The 23,200-nt window shown below is 39.8% G+C and overlaps 1 protein-coding gene across 44 annotated transcripts in view; it reads left to right on the forward strand.

Annotated features, from left to right (window-relative positions):
* UNC80 (unc-80 subunit of NALCN channel complex) overlaps nt 1–23,200 on the forward strand; it is a 232,044-nt gene that overhangs the window by 123,521 nt on the left and 85,323 nt on the right. For all 44 annotated transcript variants that reach the window (XR_013519086.1, XM_035305573.3, XM_035305581.3 and 41 more), the window contains 3 exons: nt 2,828–3,028; nt 18,373–18,480; nt 19,628–19,766. Coding sequence is in view for 43 of the 44 variants with exons in the window: in XM_035305573.3 (XP_035161464.2) it covers nt 2,828–3,028; nt 18,373–18,480; nt 19,628–19,766 (448 nt within the window). In the remaining variant the exon portion in view is untranslated. The remainder of the gene's footprint in view (nt 1–2,827; nt 3,029–18,372; nt 18,481–19,627; nt 19,767–23,200) is intronic.

Here is a 23,200-nt window from a genome sequence, read left to right on the forward strand (position 1 = left end):
GTCTGGAGTGCAATGGCGCGATCTTGGCTCACCACAACCTCCGCCTCCTGGGTTCAGGCAATTCTCCTGCCTCAGCCTCCTCAGTAGCTGGGATTACAGGCATGCGCCACCGTGCCCAGATAATTTTTTGTATTTTTAGTAGAGACGGGGTTTCACCATGTTGACCAGGATGGTCTCGATCTCTTGATTGTGTGATCCACCTGCCTCGGCCTCCCAAGATTACTGCTTTTTGACAATGTAGCAGGTAACTCATGAGTTCTGAAGGAAATGTGGAAGAAGATTAGTGTTGTTTTCTTGCCTGCTAGTGCAGCATCCTTTCTGCAGCCCATAGATCAAGGAGTAATTTTGACTTTCAAGTCTTATGATTTAAGAAGTACATTTTGCAAGGATATAGCTGCCACAGATAATGATAGTGATTCCTGTGATGGATCTTGGCAAAGTAAATTGAAAGCTTCTAGATGTCATTTAGAGCGTTTGTGATTCACAAGAGGAGATCAAATATCAACATTAACAGGAGTTTGAGTGTAGTTGATGCCTACCCTAATGGATGACTGAGGAATTCAAGACTTCAGTGAAGGAAGTAACTGCAAATAAAGTGGAACTAGCAAGAGGACTAGAATTAGAAGTGGAGCCTAAAGATGTTACTAAATTGCTGCACTCTCATAATAAAACTTGAGTGGATGAGGAAATGCCTCTTATGGATGAGCAAAGAAAGTGATTTCTTGAGATGGAATCTACTCCTGGTGAAGGTGTTATGAACATTATTGCGATGACAACAGAGAATTTAGAATATTACATAAACTAAGTTGATAAAACAGCAGCAGGGTTTTAGAGGGTTGATTGCAATTTTGAAAGAAGTTCTACTGTGAGTAAAATGCTATCAGTGTCACATGCTAGAGAAAAAGCTTTCATGAAAAGAACAGTCAATTAATGGGCCGAATTTCTTTCTTGTCTTCCACAGCCATCCCAATGTTCAGCAACCACTTCTCTCTCTCTCATCAGTCAGTAGCCATCAACATCAAGACCCTCCACAGACAAAAAAATTATAACTTGCCAAAGACTCATGATTGTTAGCATGTTTTAGCAATAAAGCATTTTTAATTAAGGTATATACATTGGTTTTTTAGACATGATGCTATTGCACACTTAATAAACTACAGTGTGGTATAAACTAGACTTTTATATGCACTGGGAAATAGAAAAATTTGTATGACCCACTTGAGTGCAACATTTGCTTTATTGTGGTGGTCTAGCACTGAACTCACAATATCTCCAAGGTATGCCTATCTACACGTGTGTGTGTGTGCACGCGTGTGTGTGTGTGTAGTCATCCCTTGGTATCCATGGGGATTGGTTCCAGAGCCTCCCATGAATACCAGGATACACAGATGAGCAAGCCCCTGATATGAAATGGTATAGTATTTGCATATAACCTATGCACATCCTCCCACATACTCCAGGTCATCTCCAGATTACTTATAATACCTAATACAATGTAAATGCCATATAAGTAGTTATTATACTATATTGATAATGACTGCTCCCAAAATGGCTGTACATATTTAGTAAAAATACAATTTTGGGGGGATATTTTGAAATATTTTTGATCTGCAGTTGGTTGAACCTATGGATACAGAACCCATGGATGTGGAGAGCTGACTCATGGTGTGTGTGTGTGTGTGCGTGTGTGTGTGTGTGTGTCTGTGCATGTGTGTGTAGTATTTTGCTTACTGATTCTTCAACAGTAGCTCTAAGTACTTTATCATGGTTAGGGGGGAATGTATTAATTTTCTAGTGCTGCATACAAATTATCACAAACTTAGTGGCTGATACACATTCATTATCTTATAGTTTTTATGGGTCAGGAATTCTGGCACAGTTTAACTAGGTCCTCTGCTTCAGGATCTGTAACAAGGCTACAATCAACATATTGGTCTTGCCCACATCATCTTGTTTTGTGCTCTGTGTTCAATATGTGTGAGAGTCCCTCACAGGTTAGTTGTCAAGGTAGGAACTCTTATAGTTTCATGAAGGATGAAAGCATTCAGAAGACTCTACACACATTTGACTGAGCTTGTGGCTCTGCGTATGTTATTGCCTTTTAAGAAAACTCCTTTAAGTTCCAAATGCAAGGTCTTTTATTCCTTATCTTAAAATAACCATATCCTTTAAATCAACTGAATTTCCTTCTGTAATTTTAATGGGAGAGTTCTAGGAGGTATGAGGATTTGATTTGGATTTAGCTACAAGAGAAGAGTTAGAATGTCCTAAAAGCCAGAGGAAAAATACCACTTTCCAGAGAGTGGCAATGAGACTATACATTAGGGTTGAAGTTCTAGTTGAAATTTCTTGGCCAGAGGGGAAGAAGTAGAAATGTTTTCAAGCCTCACATGGGTGGCCTGGCATTAAAGGTATCCCACAGCTGTCAAAGACCAGTCAGATCCTCTGGGACAGAAGTCTATGCCCTTCCATCTGGTTCCTTCCCCAACATGAGAGCTAGAAAAAAAAAATAGTTTTAAGTTCAGAATCTCCATTTGAGAATATTTGGAAACCATACACTCCACAATAATTGTTTTAAGTTTTTGAAGACCTGTTAATCTTTTAAGGTTTCAAAGACATCCTTCTATCAAGTATGACTGGAGGGAGAACAAAAGACCAACTGGATAACGAACCCTTTGTTCTCCTTTGGGAATTATTGGATCACTGCAATTTCGAGACACATTCAAGGAAGCTGACATTCTGACTTCTCATCTTCCACCCTACAGATATGTTCAGTTGATCTGTACCCTGGTTGCCTGGCTTAATCTCAGGAATGTTTGTATTCCAGGTCATGATCTTGCTGTGCAATCAGCAGAGTTTCATCTGCACTCACGTTGACTACTGCCATCCCCACTGCTACCTGCATCACAGCCGCTCTTGTGCCCGACTGGTCAGAGCCATCAAACTGCTCTACGGAGACAGTGTGGACTCCCTGCGGGAAAGCAGCAACATCAGCAACGTGGCTCTCCGGGGCAAGAAACAGAAAGAAGTAAGTAAACGACCACTGGATAATATGCCAGTACTAGGGAACATGATGTCTAACAATTTTTTCTCTGGAAATAAAAATTTTCAGGTGAACACAATTGTTACAATCAGGTCTGTGTGCATCTAAACAAAAGCAGAAGAGGTGTGCAAGAAAGACAAACGTTTTGTCTTCTTGTCCATGAGTAAACATGAAATCTTTCCTTGGTTCTTGTCTTAGTCTGTAAATAAATATGAATGCATAGGGATAATGATAAGTAAGTTATTGTGGTTAGCAGAATAATGCCTCCCCTACAAACATTATTTACATATTAATCTCTGGAAATGTGAATATCTTCACATGGCAGAAGAGATTTTGCAGATGTGATTAGAAATTTTGCAATGGGGAGTGTGTTCTAAATTATCCAGTTGTGCTCAGTGTCATCATAATGGTCCTTATAAGTGAAAAAATGAGTCAGGAGGGTCAAAGGCAGAGAAGAAAATGTCGGGAGAAAAGCAGAAAATGTCGGGAGAAAAGCAGACATCAGAATGAGGTGGGGCCATGAGCCAAGGAATGCTGGCAGCCTCTAGAAGTTAGAAAAGACAAGGAAATGAATTATCTCCAAGAGCTTCCAGAAGCAACCACAGCCCTGCCAATTTTTTTAGACTTCTCACCTCCAGAACTGTAAGATGATAAATTTGTGTCATTTTGAACTATGAAGGTTGTGGTCACTTGTTACAGCAGCAACAGGAAACTAATACAACTATGTAATAAAAAAGATGCATAAATGACCCCACTGTTCACAGCCAAGTAAAAGAGTAATCAAGATCAAATCAGACTAAAGGAAATTCCTTCAAGAAACTATTACATTTTTCAAGTATTCAGCTGTCCTTTTCTGAAAACTACCCTGAGCAGCTGAGCTGGCAGATGATGAAGCAGTGACCAAGGCTGCTGTGCTCCTGCCAGAGAAGCCCTGAATTTTCCACCTGCCCCTGAACAGGCATCACAGCCAAGATGCCTGACTAAATGTGGCTGCCCTGCAGCTGCTTTTCCCAAGCGGTTTTGCAAAGAGATTTTTATGTAACACCTTTTCATTTCAACAGACATTTATTATGTGCCCACTGTTGACACAATATTGGGCCAGATATTCTGTTAAGAAAAAAAAAAACTAGAAGCAGAGAATCTTTCTAAGGAATTTGCAAACCAGGTTTGAGCTAGGGAGGGGATAATCAATAATATATACATCAAACAATGAGAGAATATGAGCAATAAAACAACGAAAGTGCACAGTTGAGTTGTGTAGCAATTTGTGATACCTTAGTGCTCACAAAGGAATTTTTTTAATTACAACTTTTTTGAGACAGAATCTCGTTCTGTCACCAGGCGCCAGGCTGGAGTGCAGTGGCGCAATCTCCGCTCACTGCAACCTCCGCTTCCCAGGTTGAAGCAATTCTCCTGCCTCAGCTTCCCAAGCAGCTGGGACTACAGATGCACGCCACCACACCCAGCTAATTTTTTATATTTTTAGTAGAGACAGGGTTTTACTATGTTGGCCAGGATGGCCTTGATCTCTTGACCTCGTGATCCACCAGCCTCGGCCTCCAAAAGTGCTGGGATTACAGGCGTGAGCCACCATGCCAGGCTAATCACAACTTTTTTCTTTTTTTTTTTTTAATTTTTTATTGCATTTTAGGTTTTGGGGGACATGTGCAGAACATGCAAGACAGTTGCATAGGTACACACAAGGCAGTGTGTTTTGCTTCCTTTCTCCCCTTCACCCACATTTGGCATTTCTCCCCAGGCTATCTTTCCCCACCTCCCCCACCCCCCGCTGGCCCTCCCCTTTTCCCCCCAATAGACCGCAGTGTTTAGTACTCCCCTTCCTGTGTCCATGTGTTCTCATTTTTCATCACCCGCCTATGCACGAGAATATGCGGTATTTCATTTTCTGTTCTTGTGTCAGTTTGCTGAGAATGATGTTCTTCAGATTCATCCATGTCCCTACAAACAACACTAACTCATCATTTCTGATTGCTGCATAATATTCCATGGTGTTTATGTGCCACATTTTCCAAATCCAGTCTATCATCAATGGGCATTTGGGTTGGTTCCAGGTCTTTGCTATTGTAAACAGTGCTGCAATGAACATTCGTGTGCATGTGTCCTTATAGTAGAACGATTTATAGTCCTTTGGATATGTACCCCATAATGGGATTGCTGGGTCAAATGGAATTTCTATTTCTTTTTTTTTTTTTTTATTTAAATTTTTTATTGGGTTTTTAGGTTTTGGGGTACATGAGCAGAGCATGCAAGACAGTTGCGTAGGTACACACATGGCAGTGTGCTTTGCTTTTCTTCTCCCCTTCACCCACAATTGGCATTTCTCCCCAGGCTATCCCTCCCCAGCTCCCCCTCCCAATGGCCCTCCCCTTTTCCCCCCAATAGACCCCAGTGTTTAGTACTCCCCTTTCTGTGTCCATGTGTTCTCATTTTTCATCACCCACCTATGAGTGAGAATATGCGGTGTTTCATTTTCTGTTCTTGTGTCAGTTTGCTGAGGATGATGTTCTCCAGATTCATCCATGTCCCTACAAACGACACAAACTCATCATTTCTGATTGCTGCATAATATTCCATGGTGTATATTTGCCACATTTTTCCAATCCAGTCTATTATCAATGGGCATTTGGGTTGATTCCAGGTCCTTGCTATTGTAAACAGTGCTGCAATGAACATTCGTGTACATGTGTCCTTATAGTAGAACGATTTATAGTCTTTTGGATATATACCCAGTAATGGGATTGCTGGGTCAAATGGAATTTCTATTTCTAAGGCCTTGAGGAATCGCCACACTGTCTTCCACAATGGTTGAACTAATTTACACTCCCACCAACAGTGTAGAAGTGTTCCTTTTTCTCCACATCCTCTCCAGCATCTGTTGTCTCCAGATTTTTTAATGATCGCCATCCTAACTGGCATGAGATGGTATCTCAATGTGGTTTTGATTTGCATCTCTCTGATGACCAGTGATGATGAGCATTTTTTCATATGATTGTTGGCCTCATATATGTCTTCTTTTGTAAAGTGTCTGTTCATATCCTTTGCCCATTTTTGAATGGGCTTGTTTGTTTTTTACTGTAAATCTGTTTGAGTTCTTTGTAAATTCTAGATATCAGCCCTTTGTCAGATGGGTAAACTGCAAAACTTTTTTCCCATTCTGTTGGTTGCCGATTCACTCTAGTGACTGTTTCTTTTGCCATGCAGAAGCTGTGGAGTTTGATTAGGTCCCATTTGTCTATTTTGGCTTTTGTTGCCAATGCTTTTGGTGTTTTGTTCATGAAGTCCTTGCCTACTCCTATGTCCTGGATGGTTTTGCCTAGATTTCCTTCTAGGGTTTTTATGGTGCCAGGTCTTATGTTTAAGTCTTTAATCCATCTGGAGTTAATTTTAATGTAAGGTGTCAGGAAGGGGTCCTGTTTCTGCTTTCTGCACATGGCTAACCAGTTTTCCCAACACCATTTATTAAACAGGGAATCCTTTCCCCCTTGCTTGTTTTTGTCAGGTTTATCAAAGATTGTATGGTTGTAGATATGTTGTGTTGCCTCCGATGCCTCTGTCTTGTTCCATTGGTCTATATCTCTGTTTTGGTACCAGTACCATGCTGTTTTGATTACTGTAGCCTTGTAGTATAGTTTGAAATCCGGTAGTGTGATGCCCCCTGCTGTGTTCTTTTTGCTTAAAATTGACTTGGCTATGCAGGCTCTCTTTTGGTTCCATTTGAAGTTCATGGTGGTTTTTTCCAGTTCTGTGAAGAAAGGCAATGGTAGCTTGATGGGGGATAGCATTGATTCTGTAAATTACTTTGGGCAGTATAGTCATTTTCACGATATTAATTCTTCCTAACCAAGAACATGGAATGTTTCTCCATCTGTTTGTGTCCTCTCTTATTTCGTTGAGCAGTGGTTTGTAGTTTTCCTTGAAGAGGTCCCTTACATTCCTTGTGAGTTGTATTCCTAGGTATTTTATTCTTTTTGTAGCAATTGTGAATGGCAGTTTGTTCTTGATTTGGCTTTCTTTAAGTCTGTTACTGGTATAGAGGAATGCTTGTGATTTTTGCACATTGATTTTATATCCTGAGACTTTGCTGAAGTTGCTTATCAGTTTCAGGAGTTTTTGGGCTGAGGCGATGGGGTCTTCTAGGTATACTATCATGTCGTCTGCAAATAGAGAAAATTTGGCTTCCATCTTTCCTATTTGAATACCCTTTATTTCTTTTTCTTGCCTGATTGCTTTGGCTAGAACTTCCAGTACTATATTGAATAGGAGTGGTGAAAGAGGGCATTCTTGTCTAGTGCTGGATTTCAAAGGGAATGCTTCCAGTTTTTGCCCATTAAGTATGATATTGGCTGTTGGTTTGTCATAAATAGCTTTTATTACTTTGAGATACGTTCTGTAAATACCGAGTTTATTGAGGGTTTTTAGCATAAAGGGCTGTTGAATTTTGTCGAATGCCTTCTCTGCGTCAATTGAGATAATCATGTGGTTTTTGTTTTTGGTTCTGTTTATGTGGTGAATTACGTTCATAGACTTGCATATGTTGAACCAGCCTTGCATCCCCGGGATGAATCCTACTTTATCATGATGGATAAGTTTTTTGATTTGCTGTTGCAATCAGCTTGCCAGTATTTTATTGAAGATTTTTGCATCTATGTTCATCATGGATATTGGCCTGAAGTTTTCTTTTCTTGTTGGGTCTGCCGGGTTTTGGTATCAGGGTGATGTTGGTCTCATAAAATGATCTGGGAAGGATTCCCTCTTTTTGGATTGTTTGGAATAGTTTCAGAAGGAATGGTACCAGCTCCTCTTTGTGTGTCTGGTAGAATTCGGCTGTGAACCCATCTGGACCTGGGCTTTTTTTGTGTGGTAGGCTCTTAATTGCTGCCTCGACTTCTGACCTTGTTATTGGTCTATTCATAGTTTCAGCTTCCTCCTGGTTTAGGCTTGGGAGGACACAGGAGTCCAGGAATTTATCCATTTCTTCCAGGTTTACTAGTTTATGTGCATAGAGTTGTTTGTAATATTTTCTGAAGATGGTTTGAATTTCTGTGGAATCTGTGGTGATTTCCCCTTTATCGTTTTTTATTGCATCTATTTGGTTGTTCTTCTTTTCTTTTTAATCAATCTGGCTAGTGGTCTATTTTGTTGATCTTTTCAAAAAACCAGCTCTTGGATTTATTGATTTTTTGAAGGGTTTTTTGTGTCTCTATCTCCTTCAGTTCTGCTCTGATCTTAGTTATTTCTTGTCTTCTGCTAGGTTTTGAGTTTTTTTGATCTTGCTCCTCTAGCTCTTTCAATTTTGACGATAGGGTGTCAATTTTGGATCTCTCCATTCTCCTCATATGGGCACTTATTGCTATATATTTTCCTGTAGAGACTACTTTAAATGTGTCCCAGAGATTCTGGCATGTTGTGTCTTCGTTCTCATTGGTTTTGAAGAACTTCATTTCTGCCTTTATTTCATTGTTTATCCAGTCAACATTCAAGAGCCGGTTGTTCAGTTTCCATGAAGCTGTGCGGTTCTGGGTTGGTTTCTGAATTCTGAGTTCTAACTTGATTGCACTATGGTCTGAGAGACTGTTTGTTATGATTTCAGTTGTTTTGCATTTGCTGAGGAGTGCTTTACTTCCAATTATGTGGTCAATTTTAGAGTAGGTGTGATGTGGTGCTGAGAAGAATGTATATTCTGTGGATTTGGGGTGGAGAGTTCTGTAGATGTCTATCAGGTTTGATTGTTACAGGTCTGAGTTCAAGCCCTGGATATCCTTGTTAATTTTTTGTCTGGTTGATATGTCTAATATTGATAGTCTCCCACTATTATTGTGTGGGAGTCTAAGTCTCTTTGTAAGTCATTAAGAACTTGCCTCATGTATCTGGGTGCTCCTGTATTGGGTCTGTATATGTTTAGGATCGTTAGCTCTTCTTGTTGTATCGATCCTTTTACCATTATGTAATGTCCTTCTTTGTCTCTTTTGATCTTTGTTGCTTTAAAGTCTATTTTATCAGAGATGAGAATTGCAACTCCTGCTTTTTTTTTGCTCTCCATTTGCTTGGTAAATCTTCCTCCATCCCTTTATTTTGAGCCTTTGTGTGTCCTTGCATGTGAGATGGGTTTCCTGGATACAGCACACTGATGGGTTTTGGTTTTTTATCCAATTTGCCAATCTGTGTCTTTTGACTGGTGCATTTAGTCCATTTACATTTAGGGTTAATATTGTTATGTGTGAATTTGATACTGCCATTTTGATGCTAGCTGGCTGTTTTGCCCATTAGTTGATGTAGATTGTTCATTATGTTGATGCTCTTTAGCATTTAGTGTGATTTTGGAATGGCTGGTACTGGTTGTTCCTTTCTATGTGTAGTGCCTCTTTTAGGAGCTCTTGAAAAGCAGGCCTGGTGGTGACAAAATCTCTGAGTACTTGCTTGTTCACAAAGGATTTTATTTTTCCTTCACTTCTGAAGCTCAGTTTGGCTGGATATGAAATTCTGGGTTGAAAGTTCTTTTCTTTAAGGATGTTGAATATTGGCCCCCACTCTCTTTTGGCTGGTAGAGTTTCTGTGGAGAGACCTGCTGTGAGTCTGATGGGCTTCCCTTTGTGGGTGACCCGACCTTTCTCTCTGGCTGCCCTTAGCATTTTCTCCTTCATTTCAACCCTGGTGAATCTGATGATTATGTGCCTTGGGGTTGCTCTTCTTGTGGAATATCTTTGTGGTATTCTCTGTATTTCCTGGACTTGAATATTGGCCTGCCTTGCTAGGTTGTGGAAATTTTCCTGGATAATATCCCGAAGAGTATTTTCCAGCTTGGATTCATTCTCTTCGTCACATTCTGGTATGCCTATCAAACGTAGGTTAGGTCTCTTCACATAGTCCCACATTTCTTGGAGACTTTGTTCATTCCTTTTTGCACTTTTTTCTCTAATCTTGGTTTCTCGTTTTATTTCATTGATTTGATCTTCGACTTCTGATATTCTTTCTTCTGCTTGGTCAATTTGGCTGTTGAAACTTGTGCATGCTTCGCGAAGTTCTTGTATTGTGTTTTTTAGCTCCTTCAATTCATTCATATTCCTCTCTAAGTTGTCCATTCTTGTTATCATTTCCTCGAATCTTTTTTCAAGGTTCTTGGTCTCTTTGCATTGATTTAAAACATGTTCTTTTAGCTCACAAAAGTTTCTCATTATCCACCTTCTGAAGTCTCATTCCGTCATTTCATCACAGTCGTTCTCCATCCAGCTTTGTTCCCTTGCTGGTGAGGAGTTTTGGTCCTTTGTAGGAGGCGAGGTGTTCTGGTTTCGGGTGGTTTCCTCCTTTATTTGCTGGTTTCTTCCCATCTTTGTGGATTTATCCACCTGTCGTCTGAGTAGTTGCTGACTTTTCGATTGGGTCTCTGAGTGGATGCCCAGATTGTTGATGATGAAGCATTTCTGTTACTTGGTTTTCCTTCTACCAGTCTAACCCCTCCACTGTATGACTGCTGAGGTCCATTCCAGGCCCTGCTTGTCTGGGGTGCACCTATAGCAGCTACGGAACAGTGAGGGATGCTACCAGTTTCTTTTACTGCTATCTTTGTCCCAGAATGATGCCTGCCAAATGTCAGTCTTCTGGATATAGAGGGATCAGGGAGCTGCTTGAGGAGACTGTCTGTACTTAATAGGAGCTCAAGTGCTGAGCTGTGAGCTCTGTTGTTCATTCAGGGCTGTTAGGCTGCTACATTTAATTCTGCTGCAGCAGAACTCCTAAAAAAACCCTTTTTTTCCTCAGATGCTCTGTCTCAGGGGTTGGGGCTTTGTTTATGAGTGTCTGTTGTGCTGTCCTGCCCAGCTAGGAGGCAGTCCAGTCACTATTTGCCTGCCGAGGCTCTGCCCTGCTGGTGTGAGGTCTGCCCTGTTGCTGCAGGCTCCGCCCAGCTGCCACAGGCTACGCCCTGCGGCGGAGTCTCTCTGTTGTGGCGGGTTGCCTCTGCAATGTCAAGCTGCGTCAGCAATGTTAGTGTACGTCAGTAGGGGTGGATTGTCTCGGTAATGGCGGACGCCCCTCCCCCACCGAGCTGCACCATCCTGGGTTCAGCTGTGCCCACAGTGAAGCTCTCCACCCAGAGTGTTTGGAATCGCCATTTTGTTTGTCCCACTGTGCTGGCCCAAACGCCGTTTTCCTGGAATCTCCTGGCCTGGCTCACTGTCCAAGTCCCATTCAATCAGATGGATATGCCAATCTGCCCTCTCAAGTCTCAGATTGCCTTTTCAACAGGGCACCTGGACCCATGCACTTTGTGCGGAGCGCTGTGGAGTGCCGCTGCACTGCAGCGCCGGCTGCCGGCTGCAGTGGCTGCTGGCTGCACCAGCCAAAACCACTGCACTGTCTCCCCGCGTCTCTTTTATACCTGGGAATTTCCCCGTTCTGTGGGCAGCAAAGATCCATTTGGAAATGCGGCCCTGACTCACCCTCCATGCGTTCACCGAGAGCTTCAATCCTGGGTTGTTCTCACCACGCCATCTTGAGTCAGTCTCCTCAACTTTTTTCTTATGAAAGCAATACATGTTCACTGAAGAAATTTTTAATAATACCAAAAATATTCTTTAAAAATTACATATCTGATATATCTCATAAGTGTGCAAGTTCACTCTATGGGGTATGATCTTTTAGTATTTTTTCTAAAGGTATGTGTGAGGTTATAAGATAGGTACATTTAATTAACAAGTGCTTTTGTATTCTTAAAAATCATTGGAAGTGTTATTTTTCTCCCTATTTTACAGGTTTTTCACCTGTGGAGGCTCAGAAAGTTGGGATTATCCGCAGTTCGTATCTATAATGTATTCAGCTAGACTTTAACCTTAGAAATATGGAACATCAGAGTAAGGGCTTTTTAAACTAGACTCTTTTGCATTTCATGTTATTCAAAGGATACAAATTTTGAGGGAAATGAAGGTAGAGAATAGACCAATGTGGGATACAAATAAACTGCTAAATAATGACATAAAAAGAAAAACAAGTAAATATGTTAGTGTGTGTATACATGTATATATCATAGATACATCATAGATACCTTTCAAACATAAATGACACTGCATTTAAAGAAAATTTATTTTTATTTATGTAAATTCTTTTTTCCTATAAAAAATTAGTTTTAGGTTAAAACCATATATGTTGAAAGTTTCAAAAATACATGAGTCTAAATTATTGATCACTGTTCTTCATACACACTTCAGAATTTCTTACTGCTGTATTTTTGCTGGAACTTTACCTTCATCTCTAATCTAACATAGCCCAACCCAAACATTCCTTAAGATCCAACTCAAGGCCGGGCGCGGTGGCTCACACCTGTAATCCCAGCACTTTGGGAGGCCGAAGCGGGTGGATCACGAGGTCAAGAGATCGAGACCATCCTGGTCAAAGTGGTGAATCCCCGTCTCTACTAAAAATACAAAAAATTAGCTGGGCATGGTGGCACATGCCTGTAATTCCAGCTACTCAGGAGGCTGAGGCAGGAGAATTGCCTGACCCCAGGAGGCGGAGGTTGCAGTGAGCCGAGATTGCGCCATTGCACTCCTGCCTGGGTAACGAGCGAAACTCCGTCTCAAAAAAAAAAAAAAAAGATCCAACTCAAATGCCATCTCCTCCATTAAACCTTCTTTGATTCCTCAAGTGTTAAGCACAGGGCATACTGCAGATAAACACTAAATGTTATTTTCCTTGCTTCCTCCTTCAACTAAATTATAATGGTATTTAACTCATGTTTTCTCAGCCAGCCAACCACCCAGCCATTCATCAATTCAACAGACTTTTAAAGAACCTGCAGACCATATTGAGCCCATACTTTTCACTAGGTACAATAATGGGAAAAAAATAGTAATACCGTTTGTACCCTCATATAGTACACATAATCTAGTCTAAGACGGACATTGATCAAATACACCTCCCAAATTAATGTAAAATTGCAAGAGCAATAAGTACAATGAAGGAGAGCTACATTGTGCTGAGAGAGCTTATAAATGAGGCTTTGGTCTTGTAGGGGGAAATAAAAGACAGCCTTCCCAATAAAGTGACAGGTGAGCTTCAACTAAAGGATGCATAGATGTTAATTGGATACAGAATTTTCCAACCAGAGAGAAGAGGTGAATATGAAGGGCCATAGCTGGAGTACAGAGGACTGTGGTGCATGATGATGCTGCACAGGCAGCTTGAGACCAGACCACGTGGAACCATGGGAAGGCTTTCATTTATACTTCGAGCAGTGGCATATTCTGCCACTTAGCTGTAAACTTTTTGAGAACCGAGTAAATCTTTCACATTTTGTATTCTGCGTGATAACCTAACAGAGTACTCACTTATATAATAGTAGAGCAGTCATTGAGTGGGTGAGTAGAGCTATAGTCCTAGGATGCTTCATGAGTGCCCTCCACTCTGCCTCAAGAGGCCACTGGCCTGAAACAGTAGAAAAGGCCTACCCGCTTCTGCTACTGCTTACATTTCTGAAAAGGAAAGGGAAAGCATGAATAAGTGACTTCTAACTTTTAACACATTGAAATTAGTCATTCAGGTAGAGAGCTAAAGGATGAATTGACTCCTCTATAATACACATTTTATTTCCAAAATGCTAGCCTCCTCCACAAGCCCTTTTCTTTCTCTCATGATACCTTTCATTTGCCTGTTGTGAATCTGTCAGATAAATGAATAATGCCCACATTTCCAGATGAAAAATGAAAACAGAGTAGGCAATAAAGCAAGAGTAAAAGCCATATTCTGATTAGAAGCATGTCTTATGAGCAATTGGTATTTCATTCCTGTTTTCTTTTTAATTGTTTTTTTATGGCAGAGTATATTTGTGGCAGCTAGTACATTTTGTAACCCATCTAATTCTGATCAATCTGCTAATCTACATTTCAATGCTCAGGGACTCACTGTACAATCTGTTAGTCTATTTTAGTGTACTTCCAAACTTGAGGGTTTTTAAAAAATAAACTGTCATTCTACATGTATATATCACCTTTACCAAAGAATTCTGAGATTTTGCCTCTATGTCTGTACTTTGTTCAAAGCAATGTTATAAATAGAGTAAATGTTTAATTAATGCTTGCTAATTTTAAAAAGGAGCAGATTAAATTTTTCCTCTTTCAACCAAAAAGGAGAGGGGAACAAATTGTGATACATGCCCCCAAAAAGAAAAGATACAGTGTAGGCAAATTCCATAAAGCAAGTTCCAGTGCAAATGTCAAGAGGTCAGCTGACTTCCTGCAGAACCAACATTTTCCCTAAAGCTACCTATGGACATTATTGTAAAGCCAAGACCAGGCTGTGGATCTTAATTTCAAGGACTCTGATGACTGTCCACTGTAACATACATAATTCATGTGTCAAACGTGTATGAGGCACAAAGAGTCTAGGTTACCTTTTGGGAAATACTGCATTTCTGTTGACATAACCTTCTTCCCATAAGCATGAGGAAATCCCTTCTCAGAGAACCCAGTAAGCTTTCTTCAACATTCCCAAGTTTTAACACCTTGTTTTAGTGTTACAATTCTTTTAGATTTAAAGAAAAAGAAATTTATAAATACTTTATTATTTCCACACTGAGTCCTCCTTCATGCATTCATTTCCTTTTCTATTTATCTTGACTTTTCCTTTGTTTACTTGTTTGTCATCTGCCTTTCCTACACTTTTCTAGGAGGGCATGCACCTGCTCCAGGAATTAGTTCAGTTCCTGGCATATGTTTACTTCAAAAAATATTCTTGAATTATTCAATGAATAAACAAAAATTTATTTAAAACCATTATTATTCCTCTCTAGTCAATAATTTTTTGTTGTAAGGAAGAAAAGATTGAACTTGTTTAAACAATTAGGGATGTTCTTCAAAGAATATGGTAGAATCTCAGAAAACTAGGGACAGTAAAAGAAACGGCTCAGCCTCAAGGGAATGAGAACCAAAGCTGCTGTTCATTTCAGGATGAACATAGTCTTTCATCTCTGCTTCTTTCTGCATCATCTCCATCTGCACAAACATTCTATCCCCTGGCCAGTTCCTGTTGCTGTATTCATCTTGTACATAGACTGAAAATTTTGGGATGGCATCATTATTTTTCCACACAGCAACCATCATGAAACAATCCAGACTCTGTTTCTCTTAATTCCCTAAGACAGGAATTTGAGGAGGCCATCTCACTCCTCTTTTGGCCCAAGCACCACAAGTGGTACATCCTTAGCCAATCAAAAAACTGGTTTTGCATTGCCTATGTAATCAAAAGTGGTCAGGATGAGGAGAGGAGTCATGGAGTCAACTAGGATGGATTTTTCTAAGACATATACAAAGGTAAAAATGACATTGGTCTAAGTTCTACACTATCTCATAGCAAGGATTCCCAAGTATCCCTGGCAGAGCATGAGGCTGCATAACTGCCTCCCATTGAACACAGCTCTTTTTGGTGGAACCACCTCAACAATGACTGTGTAGAGGAATTTATAACTGATTTATCAATACCAAAGGACAGAATTTATCACTAATCTCTATTTGTTACTAATAGAGGCATCTACTAGTGGTCCTTTGAAGAGTTAAGAGATTTCCCTTGACTGCAAGATGCACATAGTGGTTGAAATTACACATCAAGCAGGGACCTGTAGAGAAACTCAAGAATAGCAATCCAAGACCAAAGGACAGAATTTATCGCTAATGTTTCCAGAATTTATCACTATTCTGTCCCTTTGCCTTGGGTTGCTAATCTTGAGGTTCTCTACAAGTCACTGCTTGATACGTAATTTTGACCACTATGTGCATCTTGTAGTCCAGTGAAATCTCTAACTCTTCAAAGGACCACTAGCAGATGCCTTTGGAACTTGTCTCCTACTCGTTGCAACAGTCTGAGTTAGGAGTCACACCAGTAGAGGGACTTTAGGACCTTTACAGAGTGCACCCAAGTGCCCATCACACATATACCCATCTCTGTGATCTCTATCTTCCTATCAAGTCATTCAAAAAGAGTTACTAGCTTATCATCTTGATGTGAAAACCCTTCCAACTTCCTTCCTTTTCCACTAAAACAAGCACCCTAAGTATCATGAGGCTACCAGATCACACCATGCTTCCTAGAGCAACGTGGTAGGATATTAAATATATGAGGAGCTTGACTTATACTTTCTGTTCCTGGTAGGCAGAAACACAAACAGGGTTTCAGGGAAAAATATAAATGTTCTTCTTCTTTTTTGGGGGGTGGGGTGTGCTGAGTATTTTCCTCTATCTTGCCTGGTTAAAATTTCTATAATTTAATCAAGAGGTGTTTGAAAGAATCCCCAGAGACAAAATGTCCAACAAAAAGAGAAAGTAGTGAAATATTTGCAAAATTTAAGAATTATATTTTAAAATAATTGTAATGGGAAAATGCTCATTATAAAATCATGGTGAAATGGATCATTTAAAATTGCCACACATAACATTATCACAGTCGTGCTAAGATGCATGTGGGGGAAAGGTTGAAAAGAACCTAATAATGGCTATCATTGGGTTGGGAATTGTAGTAGTCTGTTCTCATGCTGCTATGAAGAAATACCCTAGACTGGGTAATTTATAAAGGAAAGAGGCTTAATTGACTCACAGTTCCTCACAGCTGGGAAGGCCTCAGAAAACTTACAATCATGGTGGAAGGCAGCTCTTCACAGGGTGGCAGGAGAGAGAATGAGTGTAAGTTGGTGGGGGGGGGGATGCCAGAAGCTTATAAAATCATCAGCTCTCATGAGATGCACTCATTATCACGAGAACAGCATGGAGGAAACTGCCCCCATGACCCAATCACTTCCCACCGAGTTTCTCCCAAGACACATGGGGAGTATGGGAATGAATGAGATTTGGGTGGGGACACAGCTAAACCATATCAGGAATTACTGAAATTTTTGTTTTCTTCAGAGTTTTTATTTGTTTTCCAGATATGCTCCAGTATATATTCATTATTTTATAAATATAAAGAATAAAAAAGAAAGATGCCAGTTTTTAGTATCTTGACCCTTTTGCAAGGGTCAGATACACCCCTACATTTATGTGACAAGCTATTGCTATATATGATTTTAGAACTGTTTTCAAATTATATAAAATGGGCATACTATTTATGCTGTATATTGCTTTCACAGTCATGGGGGGAAAAGCAACACAATAGTTATCTCCCCAAATAATATGTGTCCCCATGTATGCACCTCCATGATTTTTTTCTTTAGAAAGCACAGCAAGAGCCCTAATTCACTTGTTTTCAAGTAGGTTCATTTTAAAAGTTGGTTCTATACTTGTCATATAATAGATGCATTTTCTTGAGTCTTTTTGTCACAGTTTTGAAAGACTTTCTTGGAACATCCATGCATGCACTTCTAGAATTGCCTTTTCTTTTAAAATATATTTATTTGTAACACTATGAAGCTCTGTTCAAAAATTCTTAAGAAGTTCAGTTTTTTCCCCCTTGACTAGAGTGAGAAAGTGTTTCATTGACATGGCACTGGAAAAACAAATGAGTATTTATTCTGTGTGAGGAGAATGATTCCCTCTTTTCACAGCCTGGAGTGCAAAAATAGGAAGAATCAGGACTCCGGATAGACAAGCCTGCCTTCGTTAGGTTCAATCCTTCTCCCAGCTGCACTGTTCAGTCCATCCCTTGGCATTTAAGGGGTTAGAGGAAGAAGTGGTATTATCCTTGCTTATGTAGATAAATCACCTAGTTGAGGAGACTATTTTTAAGAAGAGCTACTGCCTCTTATAGAAGAGTATGGTTTTTGAAAAGAAATCACTTTACCTGTACAACTCAGTCCTTGATAATGGATACTATAAACTCATACTTCCTTGACGAGTCCTGTATTTGACCTTTAACTTTCTAATGCTTCTCTATGAAATGTCTTCTCTCCTTTATGACCAAGTCGTTCAACTTGCAGCATCCAACCCTACGAAGGGACTATTGGATAGAGTGAATTTTATTTGACTTGATATTTTAAAAGATTTGTGTGTTTTAACTGCTTGATGAAATTTAATTAACCCTGAAATGGAAGTGGAGAGATCCTGTCCTTTCATTTTTCTGCTAATAACTAGCTTTGCAACTCAACCAAGTCCCTCCACCTCTCCCAGTGCCAGTTTCTTCAAAGGCCAAAGAGGAGCTCATTACTAAATATCTCTAAGCTAATTTTTTTTATTACAAAATTATCTGTTTTTATAAATTTTAGAAAATGTGGACCCACAAAAAGACCTTTATCCCTTCCACTAGAAGATGGTTGCCTGGAGAACTGGGGGACATATAGCGCTGTCGGGTTTTTAGAAAGCACATCACTCTTCATTACATATCCCTGTTTTTTTCAGTGCTCAGATAAGTCATGCCTGAGGACACCTTCTCTAAAGAAGAGAGTTTCAGATGCCAATCTGGAGGGCAAAAAAGATTCTGGAATGCTGAAGTACATCAGACTTCAGGTATTGGCAGCCGGATCAGAAGGATTCACAGAGCTTTAACAGGGAGGGGGACTCCAGACAACTTATTTACTAATGTTTGGGACATACAATGCCATTTGGCACAGTGTTGGCATAAAGCTCCTTCAGTTGGTGAGCGAGAGTGCCATCAAGTATGCAAGGAAAAGAAAACCCTTCTTGCTAGATAGCCAGCTTCCACAAATAAGGCTTGGGAACTTTGGTTCAAACCACAGCTCTCCCCACTGTCCTCACTGCAGGGGAGCTAACTTCCCCCATGTGTGTAATGGCAACGCTTATGGGTTTTGGAATGAGACAGTCTGGATTCATTTCCCATGTCTGCTGCTCTGGCTCTAGGACCTTGGGAAAGTTACTTAATTTCTCTTGGTCTTGGTCACCTCATTCATAAGATGGAGACTTAACACTAGACCTGTCCCAAGGGATAGTTGCATGGATCAAACAAAATGGTGCATGTACCTACTTATCCAGTGCTTGACACATTGTTATATTACTCTTACAGCATAAGCTCTAAACCATAATAATCCCCCAAAAAATATTGTTTATATTTTTCTGGAATTTGAAATGAGGATGACTTGTCTAGAACCTACATCTGTCACCTAAATTATGAGAAATAATGGATTAAATAGGATTTTGTGAGCTAATCTGGAGCAATAACCACAATATATTATGTATTTCAAAGGAAGTGCCATACATGTTCACACTGGCTCAGTTAACTTTCTAAATGGGCTTTTTCATCAGTTACAGGCTCCTTATAGTCTTCAATGGAAATCCACTATTAGGAAGGAAAATAGATCCTTTAAAAATGCATCAAGACTTTTAACACAAATATGTATTTCCTGGGGTCTTTCTTTTCTCATAGAGTTGTACTTAATCTATAATTTACTCCTTGGTGGTTGCAAGCAATTTCGTGGTGAAAACATCATAAAATTAGTGTATTTTTTAAATTATGCTTCAATTAATAAGGTATAAAGTTTATCCTATGACATGTCAACTAAATATGCTCCCATTTTAGAAAGTATTTTAAGATCACTTAAGGCAAGCAGAGAGAGGGGAAGTGGCTCTTACATTTCAAGAGAAATGCAGTATTCACTGTCTTAAAAGATTTTAAAACATGATTTCCATCTTTTCCCAGGTGATGAGCTTGTCGCCTGCTCCCTTATCTCTGTTAATCAAGGCAGCACCAATTCTGACAGAGGAGATGTACGGAGACATCCAGCCAGCTGCCTGGGAGCTCCTGCTCAGCATGGATGAGCACATGGCAGGGGCAGCAGGTAATAGAAAGAAAGACTACCTGGAACCCTGTGCCAACTGCCACTGCCATTACTGATCCAAGTGTTTGAGTAAGAGAGAGGTGCTTTCATTCTGTTTTTGCTCCTAGGTCAAGTTAATGGCAATTGCTATAACTGTAGACTCTAGAGCTGTGTGCTATAGGAAGGTAGACCCAGGTTTTATATGCTCCCTTCCAATTTTACCATATGGTCTGCACCAAAGCATATGTCTCTCTCAGGGTGTTACCAAATTACAGAGAATGATTTTCCCCAAACCTGCACTTTCACTATATTTCACAAGAGACGAATTCTTTTTTGGGTCATCTCCTCGGTTTAACATGAACCACCATAATTAACTTTATTAAACCTTATGTGTGTAATGTTCTGTGTCCAAATGATAATATCAAAGCAAATTTGTTAAAATTTAAGTAATCTGTCCAAGGCCACATAGCTAGTTACTGGTAGAGGCAAAATGTATATTCTTGATTTTTTTCCACTTTTTGTGCAGAACGCTTTATTTGTCTGTGGTTTTTTTTTTTTTTTTTTTTTGAGACGGAGTTTTGCTCTTGTTACCCAGGCTGGAGTGCAATGGCGCGATCTTGGCTGACCGCAACCTCCGCCTCCTGGGTTCAGGCAATTCTCCTGCCTCAGCCTCCTGAGTAGCTGGGAATACAGGCACACGCCACCGTGCCCAGCTAATTTTTTGTATTTTTAGTAGACACGGGGTTTCACCATGTTGACCAGGATGGTCTCGATCTCTTGATCTTGTGATCCACCCGCCTAGGCCTCCCAATGTGATGGGATTACAGGCTTGAGCCACCGCGTGGTTATTTCAATTGCAAAATGCACATGATAAAAATTCAAGTAATATGATATTGTATGAAGTTAAAAATATTGCCTTTTTCCTATGACCCCCCCTTCCCCCCTCACCCCACCATTTCCTTCCCCAGAGGCCACTTTTTAAGTTTCTCAGGAATCCTTCTAGGGTAACTACACACACACACACACACACACACACACACGTGTGTGTGTAAGTTATATATTGTATGTTTTCTTTTTCACACAAATGGGACATGCTATCAATCTACTTTGCATTTTTTCATTTATATCTGAGAGACTGTTTTTAAATATCAGTTTATAGTTTTACCTCTCTCTTTTGAGTTTTACCTCTCTCTTTTTAGTGGCTACAAAATAGTCCACTGAATGAATGGACATATCATAATTTATTTAGCCAAGATCTATTGATGTAAATTTAGGTGAAATCCACCTTTTGCTCTTTTATGCCATATTGTAATGAATACCTTGGTAAAATATCTTTGTTCACATTAAAATTTAGGTTTTTGCTTCTCAGAGAGAGCTATGGAAGTTCAGGGAATGGCACACTCCCCAAATGTGGGGTAGTTATGGAAACTTCCATCGAAAATACAGACAGGTAGACTGGGCTTTAAAGAACACCTAGAAGTGAGAGAAACAGGTAACACGGTGGGTGCAAAACTGGGTGAATGTGGAAGTGCACTGGGTTTTTCAAAAAGCCTGAGGAGAGTGAAGACTAGCATGGCTTTTGTAGAGGGGTCACAGGGCTATAATATTAGAAAGGTGAGTGGGACTCAGCTTGTAATAGACTTTGCATGACAGGCTTATGACTGTGGACCTTCCACTGAATTGTGAAAAAACAGTCGTGGCTTCTGAGCCAAAGAGCAATGTTGTATACAGAGTTTGAATTGTTACTAAGTTTGATACTGCAGCAACATGTGGAATAGTTTGGTTTTAAAAATAGTGTTTTGTTGTAGAGGAAGGATGAAGAGAAGTTGGTTAATGAGTACAAACATATAGTTAGATAGAAGTCCTAGTGTTCAAAAGCATGTTACTGTGACTATAGTTAACAACAAGGTATTGTATATTTCAAAATAGCTAGGAGAGAGGACTTGAAATGTTTCCAACACAGAAATAATAAATACTTGAGGGGGTGGATATTTTAAATACCTTGACTTGATCATTACATTCTATGCATGTAAGAAAATGCTACATGTACCCCATGTGTACAAATAGTATGTACATATTTGTAAAGTAAATTTTTTAAAAGTTTTGAAAAAGAATAGTGATTTTAAGATGAAAGAAAGTTGGTAATATATGGTTGGTGACATGACACTGAAGCTAAAGAGGAAAGCCAAAGGTAAACTTGGGGAACAAGTTGATAAAAATGGCAGCTGAAATAATGAGAGTAGATGGACACAACTCTCATTATTTCAATAAAGTTGATCAGTAGAGAGGATCAATAAAGAAGAAAGAGATGATAAATGACCACTAAGCCAATGGTCTTTTCCACCCCTAGAGGACCAGAGGAAGAAGCCCAGCCAGAAGAAGTGATCAGAAAGGTAGATAACTCAAATAATCTCAAACTGTGGAAGCAAAGGAAAATAGTTCTTCAAGGAGATTATTGTGAAGGTATTAAAAACTGAAACAGGCCAGGCACGGTGGCTAACGCCTATAATCCCAGCACTTTGGGAGGCCAAGGCGGGTGGATCACGAGGTCAAGAGATGGAGACCATCCTGGTCAACAAGGTGAAACCCCATCTCAACCAAAAATACAAAAATTAGCTGGGCATGGTGTTGTGTGCCTGTAGTCCCAGCTACACGGGAGACTGACACAGGAGAATTGCTTGAACCAGGAGGTGGAGGTTGCGGTGAGCAGAGATTGTGCCATTGCACTCCAGCCTGGGTAACAACAGCGAAACTCCATCTCAAAAAATAAATAAATAAATAAAAACTGAAACAAGTGCTATGAAAATACCATTGGATCTGAGGATTAGTGAGCGTTACAGGAAAGCGTTTTCAGTAGAGATAAAGATAGAATTCTGCAGTGACCTAAAGAATGAGCCTAGTGTTTAGAAATTGAGGCAGGGTAGAGTACATTTTGAAGAAAAGTAAAAAAAGTAGAAAGAGTGGAGATTTGAGCACCTAGTAGGCTAAAGAAAAGTATTGACAAAAGATAATGATTGCAATAACTAGCATTTGTTATAGAACTAGATCATATGCATTATCTTATTGATAAACCATTCTATAGATGAGCAGACTTTAGTCAGAGAATTGAAAGGACATATCTAAATTCATACGCCTCAAAGGGTAAGGAAACCCAGATTTTCTGAATGCACAGATAGATGCCCTTACCATTAGAACTAAATTGCCTCTGTTCTTAAAATACAACATGCTTTAGAAGTGTGTTGTACTTTTCACTTCACAAAGCACTTTCTCATGCATTCTTTTATTTTATTCTAACAACTTGGGAAGCAGATATTAGTATTACCATTATTGTTCTTATTGGGAGTTTGCCAATGAAGAAAACTGGAGGCTAAGAGAAGTTAAGAGGCTTACCCAAGATCTCATGGCTTCTCATGAAGTATCAGAGCTACCAGGACTTAACCCCATTTCTTCTGGCA

The sequence above is a fragment of the Callithrix jacchus genome, chromosome 6 (assembly GCF_049354715.1).
Source record: "Callithrix jacchus isolate 240 chromosome 6, calJac240_pri, whole genome shotgun sequence".
Lineage (NCBI taxonomy): Eukaryota > Metazoa > Chordata > Mammalia > Primates > Cebidae > Callithrix > Callithrix jacchus.